The sequence below is a fragment of the Pseudoliparis swirei genome, chromosome 2, assembly GCF_029220125.1.
Source record: "Pseudoliparis swirei isolate HS2019 ecotype Mariana Trench chromosome 2, NWPU_hadal_v1, whole genome shotgun sequence".
In the NCBI taxonomy this organism is placed as follows: domain Eukaryota; kingdom Metazoa; phylum Chordata; class Actinopteri; order Perciformes; family Liparidae; genus Pseudoliparis; species Pseudoliparis swirei.
The window spans coordinates 25,468,858-25,476,492 of record NC_079389.1 but is presented as its reverse complement, the minus strand read 5'-3'; the positions used below and the strand labels follow the sequence as shown (position 1 = coordinate 25,476,492).

The window sequence follows — 7,635 nt, the reverse complement described above, 5'->3', positions numbered from 1 at the left end:
GGTCACATGACATCTATTGTTCATCTGGTCACATGACATCTATTGTTCATCTGGTCACATGACATCTATTGATCATCTGGTCACATGACATCTATTGTTCATCTGGTCACATGACATCTATTGTTCATCTAGTCACATGACATATATTGTTCACCTGGTCACATGACATCTATTGTTCATCTAGTCACATGACATCTATTGTTCACCTGGTCACATGACATCTATTGTTCATCTAGTCACATGACATCTATTGTTCATCTGGTCACATGACATCTATTGTTCATCTATTGTTTATCTGGTCACATGACATAATGGGCTTTATAAAACAAACTGAATTGAATGAATTAGAACCAAAGCTATGAACCACTGCATTTGGTCCTCGTGCTGAAAGCTTCTGATAAAGTGATGACTCCAGTCTGCAGATTAAATGAGTCTCATAATAAAAACATCTGTCCAGAAGTTCATATTTGTCCATATTCTTTATCAACTGACATGCAGCTGTGAACATATGCAAAACATTGTCATGTGACTCACATACAGAAGCGTGTGATGTCGTCGCCTCATATTAAAGTCTTTATCAGCATAAGCTCATGTTGTGCAACACACTTCTTTGTCATTATAAACCCACCAAAGTAAAAGCATAATTCATAGAAAACATATTCAACGATGTATTTTCCAAACTTCTCGCTACGATCACTTGATTCAATACAGCAGGATCATAAAATCTCAATATTTATCACTTCTTGTAAACTAGACACAATATTCAGAAATACAATTTTCTTTTTATTAACATTTACTGCTTCAATTTTCCTGCCTTCATGTGTGCTCCTTCTTCCTCCTCTTCATCACCAGATACATCCTTCAGGCCTTGAGGAAGGCGTGTGTGCTCCCTGAGGTTCAACGTGGAACCACCAGGTGTCAGTTTCGACTCATTCTTCTAAACCCACTTCCGCCTGTCGTGAGGCGACGCTCCCTGTGACGTGGGTGATGCGCAGGCGCAGACATATAGTGGCTGCACTTAAAGAAACGGGTTCTTGAGAGAACTTCTCTCTGGCGGTCATTTCATTCCCACAGTGCAGACATCTTCTCCAGCGTCGGTCGCCTCTCGGTGAACGCCGGTTTGTCCCAATAACACGTTTGTGTATTTCATTGTTTTGGTTGTTTGCAGAGTGGAAGTAAAGCTCACTGTGCATCAGCTGTTAAGGCCGTTCTTCACAACCTGATTGGTGGATGATATCATTTGCAGCAGCCTACAAACCCCGCCTCCGTGTGGTGAGGGCATTTCGGCTGTCAATCAACTACAACGTGAACCCATCACAAAGTATTAAGAGCAACTACACAGGACTTTCCACCAGGAGACCGTAGTTGGTGTCCCGTAGTTTTTTCCTGTGTCCTGTAGTTCGTGTCCCGTAGTTTTTGTTCCGTGTCCCATAGTTTGTGTCCCGTAGTTTGTGTCCCGTGTCCTGTAGTTCGTGTCCCGTAGTTTGTGTCCCGTAGTTTTTTCCTGTGTCCTGTAGTTCGTGTCCCGTAGTTTGTGTCTCGTATTTTGTGTTCCGTGTCCCGTAGTTCTTAAATCTTAAATAATATTATATTAATATTAAAATAATGACATTTTAAAAAATCATATTTGGATGGATGATGAATGGATGTATGATGCATGTATGATGCATGTCTGATGGATGGATGATGGATGTATGATGGATGCATGTCTGATGGATGGATGATGGATGCATGGCGCCCCTGCTCCCCCCCGCGGTGCCTGTCCTCAACACGTCTTGGCGGCGCCGTGCGGCTCGACGCTCAGCAGCAGCTCGTTCTTCGCGTTCTGGCTGTTGTCCAGCAGCGCGCCGTCCGGCGGGGCGTAGGCGCGCTTCCTCTTGTCGGCCCGGGCCGAGCAGCGCAGCATCGCCTTGACGACCAGGTAGCCCAGCTCGGCCACGTTCAGCATCATGCAGATGGTGGACGACGACACCATGAAGATGGTGAAGATAGTCTTCTCCGTGGGCCGCGAGATGAAGCAGTCCACCTTGTTGGGGCAGGGCCACTGCTCGCACTTCACCAGCCGCGGCATCTGGAAGCCGCCGTAGATGAAGTAGAGTGCGTACATGAAGCCGGCCTCGAAGATGAGGCGGAAGAAGAGGCTGCAGGTGTAGGTCCACCACAGCGAGCCCGTGATGGGCAGGCGCCGCTTCTTCAGCATCTCCAGCTCGCTCTCCGTCGTCTTCTCGGCGCCGTTGGCGGCCAGCATGGTCTTCTTGTCCTCGCGGTTCCTGTAGGACACGTGCATGGCCACCAGCAGCGCCGGCGTGGACACGAAGATCAGCTGCAGGCACCACAGGCGGATGTGCGACACGGGGAAGAAGTGGTCGTAGCACACGTTCTTGCAGCCGGGCTGCTGCGTGTTGCAGGTGAAGTCCGACTGCTCGTCCCCCCAGACGCTCTCGGCGGCCAGGACCAGGATGGTGATGCGGAAGATGAAGAGGACGGACAGCCAGATCTTCCCCAGGCTGGTGGAGTGTTTGTTGACGCCGCCCAGCTGAGCGTAGAGCACCCCCCAAGTCATGGTGGCGATGGAGGAGGACCTGAAGGGGTGGAGGAATTCAGTTGATGAAGCACATTTGATCCTCAAAAGATGCTCATTTGGATTCTTTAAAAAATAGATCATAAGAACATTCATAAACAATCATAGCCCGGCCGGAGAGAGACTCAAAACAAGCACAAAGACTCAAAACAAGCAGAAAGACTTAAAACAAGCACAAAGACACTAAACAACCACAAAGACTCAAAACAACCTCAGAGACTCAAAACAACCACAAAGACACAAAACAAGCATAAAGACTTAAAACAACCACAAAGACACAAAAGAACCACAAAGACTCAAAACAAGCACAAAGACTTAAAACAATCACAAAGACACAAAACAACCACAAAGACTCAAAACAAGCACAAAGACTCAAAACAAGCACAAAGACACAAAACAAGCATAAAGACTTAAAACAACCACAAAGACACAAAACAACCACAAAGACTCAAAACAAGCACAAAGACTCAAAACAAGCACAAAGACTTAAAACAAGCACAAAGACACAAGACAAGCACACAGACTCAAAACAAGCATAAAGACTTAAAACAAGCACAAAGACTCAAAACAAGCACAAAGACTCAAAACAAGCATAAAGAATTAAAACAATCACAAAGACACAAAACAACCACAAAGACTCAAAACAAGCACAAAGACACAAAACAAGCATTAAGACTTAAAACTACCACAAAGACACAAAACAACCACAAAGACTCAAAACAAGCACAAAGACTCAAAACAAGCATAAAGACTTTAAACAAGCATAAAGACTTTAAACAACCACAAAGACTTAAAACAACCACAAAGACACAAAACAACCACAAAGACTTAAAAGAACCACAAAGACACAAAACAACCACAAAGACTTAAAACAAGCACAAAGACTTAAAACAAGTACAAAGACTCAAAACAAGTACACAGAGATTCAAAACAACCACAAAGACTCAAAACAACAACAAAGAGACTCAAAACAAGCACAAAGACTCAAAACAAGCACAAAGAGACTCAAAACAAGCACAAAGGCTTAAAACAAGCACAAAGACACAAAACAACCACAAAGATTCAAAACAAGCACAAAGACTCAAAACAAGCACAAAGACTCAAAACAAGCACAAAGGCTTAAAACAAGCACAAAGACACAAAACAAGCACGAAGACACAAAACAACCACAAAGACTCAAAACAAGCACAAAGACTCAAAATAAGCATGAAGGCTTAAAACAAGCACAAAGACACAAAACAACCACAAAGACTCAAAACAAGCACAAAGAGATTCAGAACAAGCACGACTCAAAACAAGCACAAAGACTTTAAACAACCACAACGACTCAAAACAAGTATAAAGACTCAAAACAAGTACAAAGACTCAAAACAAGTACAAAGACTCAAAACAAGTACACAGATACTCAAAACAACCACAAAGACTCAAAACAACCACAAAGAGACTCAAAACAAGCACAAAGACTCAAAACAATCACAAAGAGACGCAAAACAAGCACAAAGACTCAAAACAACCACAAAGAGACTCAAAACAACCACAAAGAGACTCAAAACAAGCACAAAGCCTACAAAGCCTTGCTTGGTGATGCTCCATCATATCTTAAGGAGCTTGTAGTACCATATTGCCCCACTAGAGAGCTGCGCTCACTAAATGCGGGACTACTTGTAGTTTCTAGAGTCTTAAAAAGTAGGAGGAGCCAGAGCCTTCAGTTATCAAGCTCCTCCTCTTTTATGGAACCAGCTTCACCTTCAGTCCTGGAGGCAGACTCCGCCCCCTCATGTAGACTTAAGACTTTCCTCTTTGACAGAGCGTATAGTTAGGGCTGAATCAGGTTCACCTGGTCCAGACCTGGAGACGCTGCTATAGGCTGAGAGCTGCTGGGGGACGTTTAGGATACACTGAGCTCTTCTCTCCTCTCCTCTCTCCTTAGGGATGAATGTTCATCTCTCAATCACACGTTACTAACTCTGCTTTCTCCCCGGAGTCCTTTTGACTTCACGTCTCATGGGGTCATCGGACCCTATGAGACGGCATAGATCCTATCTGCCTGATGGATCGTCTGGGTCGTGGAATTCCTGCTCCTGACTACGCCACTGTCCTGTTGAGACTCCGCCCACTGTTGAGACTCCGCCCACTCCTCCTCTCTACCTCCATCTGATGGATCGTGGAGGTCTCCATCGTGGAATATGCCTACTATGAACTATTCATCCACTCTGTCATATTCATTGAATGTATTTTAACTCTGTCCTTCTGGTCACATGACATCTATTGTTCTGTCCATCCTGGAGAGGGATCCTCCTCTGTTCTCTCCTCAAGGGTTCTAACCTTCTTTCCCCTGAAGGGTTATTTGGGAGTTTTTCCTGATCCGATGTGAGGTCAAAGGTCAAAGGTCAGGGATGTCTATGTGTACACATTGTAAAGCACTCCATGACAAATTTGTAATTTGTGAAATTGGTCTTTACAAATAAACTGAATTGAACTGAATTGAAAGACTTAAAACAACCACAGAGACTCAAAACAACCTAAATAACTACGAAGAGACACAAAGACACAACATATGAAGAGCAACACAGAGACACACAAAAAGAACACAGAAAGACACACAATCACTTCCATGTCTCAAAGCCGCCGAAGAGAAGAGACAGCACCAGAATGAGTCTAAACAATAACAACAACATGTGTGGAGGTGTTGGCCAACATGTCTGACTCCATGTCACTAGCATGTCTGACTCCATGTCACTAGCATGTCTGACTCCATGTCACTAGCATGTCTGACTCCATTTCACTAACATGTCTGACTCCATGTCACTAGCATGTCTGACTCCATGTCACTAACATGTCTGACTCCATGTCACTAACATGTCTGACTCCATGTCACTAGCATGTCTGACTCCATGTCACTAAAATGTCTGACTCCATGTCACTAGCATGTCTGACTCCATGTCACTAGCATGTCTGACTCCATGTCACTAACATGTCTGACTCCATGTCACTAACATGATGTCTGACTCCATGTCACTAACATGATGTCTGACTCCATGTCACTAACATGTCTGACTCCATGTCACTAACATGTCTGACTCCATGTCACTAACATGATGTCTGACTCCATGTCACTAACATGTCTGACTCCATGTCACTAACATGTCTGACTCCATGTCACTAACATGATGTCTGACTCCATGTCACTAGCATGTCTGACTCCATGTCACTAGCATGATGTCTGACTCCATGTCACTAGCATGTCTGACTCCATGTCACTAGCATGATGTCTGACTCCATGTCACTAACATGTCTGACTCCATGTCACTAACATGATGTCTCCATGTCACTAACATGATGTCTGACTCCATGTCACTAACATGTCTGACTCCATGTCACTAACATGTCTGACTCCATGTCACTAACATGTCTGACTCCATGTCACTAACATGTCTGACTCCATGTCACTAGCATGTCTGACTCCATGTCACTAACATGTCTGACTCCATGTCACTAGCATGTCTGACTCCATGTCACTAGCATGTCTGACTCCATGTCACTAACATGTCTGACTCCATGTCACTAACATGATGTCTGACTCCATGTCACTAACATGATGTCTGACTCCATGTCACTAACATGTCTGACTCCATGTCACTAACATGTCTGACTCCATGTCACTAGCATGTCTGACTCCATGTCACTAACATGTCTGACTCCATGTCACTAACATGTCTGACTCCATGTCACTAACATGTCTGACTCCATGTCACTAACATGATGTCTGACTCCATGTCACTAACATGTCTGACTCCATGTCACTAACATGTCTGACTCCATGTCACTAACATGATGTCTGACTCCATGTCACTAGCATGTCTGACTCCATGTCACTAGCATGATGTCTGACTCCATGTCACTAGCATGTCTGACTCCATGTCACTAGCATGATGTCTGACTCCATGTCACTAACATGTCTGACTCCATGTCACTAACATGATGTCTCCATGTCACTAACATGATGTCTGACTCCATGTCACTAACATGTCTGACTCCATGTCACTAACATGTCTGACTCCATGTCACTAACATGTCTGACTCCATGTCACTAGCATGACGAGCCTGATTTGAAGCTCTACATGCAGCCTGCGGTTCAGAGATCCATGAAGGTGAGGCCAGCTGCATTCCTGCTCTCAGCATGTCAGTCTCTACTTTAAGGTCCCTTTAGGAGTCAATAGACTTTCTTTGAAGGCGTGCATCACATCGGGTTTTAATCTAAACAAGCTGACTGTAAATACATCCAAATGAACTCTCTTTTAACTTCAGCAACACACGTCATGGAAGAACTCACCTGTTTCTGTAGAGCTGTGATGTCAAAGTGACCAGGAGGAAGAACAATGACTCCTTACTTATGAGAACATCTGCCCACAGAGCTTCAGCAGACGCTTGTCTCGCGCTGCTTCCTCCAGCTGACTGACGCCACCTGCCTCTTCAGGCTGCGTGGTCCTCCGTGAAGGGGCGGGGCTAAGGGCGAGGCTAGGGGCGGGGCTTGCTGCGTCATCCAGTCTTCGTTTCCTAATTGCAGATAAACCCTTGAACTGTGAAATGAATCACCTCATTGGGATGAACCTCTTTTTTATATTTCATTTATTTTATTGAAGTATTCAGTTGTTGAAGAAGTATTCAGAAGTACCACATGGTAGAAGTACAAGTAATGCATTGAAAACTCCACTTAAGTAAAAGTAGCTTGCAGAATATGTTATTGTTTCATAATTAGTGATGCAATATGTTTCAGTAATGACTTCATATACAGATGTGTAGTTTGTTCCCCTCAGGTTATCAATTACGTGTTTTATCTTAGCTATGACAATACATTCTATTTGTTCATTATTACTATAAATCAGAATCTGCAAATTAACTAAAGTTATTCAATTAAATTAGTGGATTAGAAAGTGCAATATTTGCTCCTGCGTAACTGGAAGGAGATGGAAATAGTACAATCACAAGTTGTATTAGAATACAGTCCAAGAGTTTATTTTGAATGTTTTTATTCATTTTCATATTTGTGCCCA

At 43.8% G+C, this 7,635-nt stretch overlaps 1 protein-coding gene across 1 annotated transcript; it reads right to left on the bottom strand.

Annotated features, from left to right (window-relative positions):
• Positions 1–460: 460 nt before the first annotated feature.
• Positions 461–7,008, bottom strand: gjb8 (gap junction protein beta 8). Its single transcript, XM_056430396.1, has 2 exons — positions 6,915–7,008; positions 461–2,582 (listed from the first exon to the last, which is right to left on the bottom strand). Exon 2 carries the CDS (start codon positions 2,561–2,563, stop codon positions 1,766–1,768), a length of 798 nt encoding a protein of 265 aa, XP_056286371.1. The 5' UTR covers positions 2,564–2,582; positions 6,915–7,008; the 3' UTR covers positions 461–1,765.
• Between the last annotated feature and the right edge of the window lie 627 nt (positions 7,009–7,635).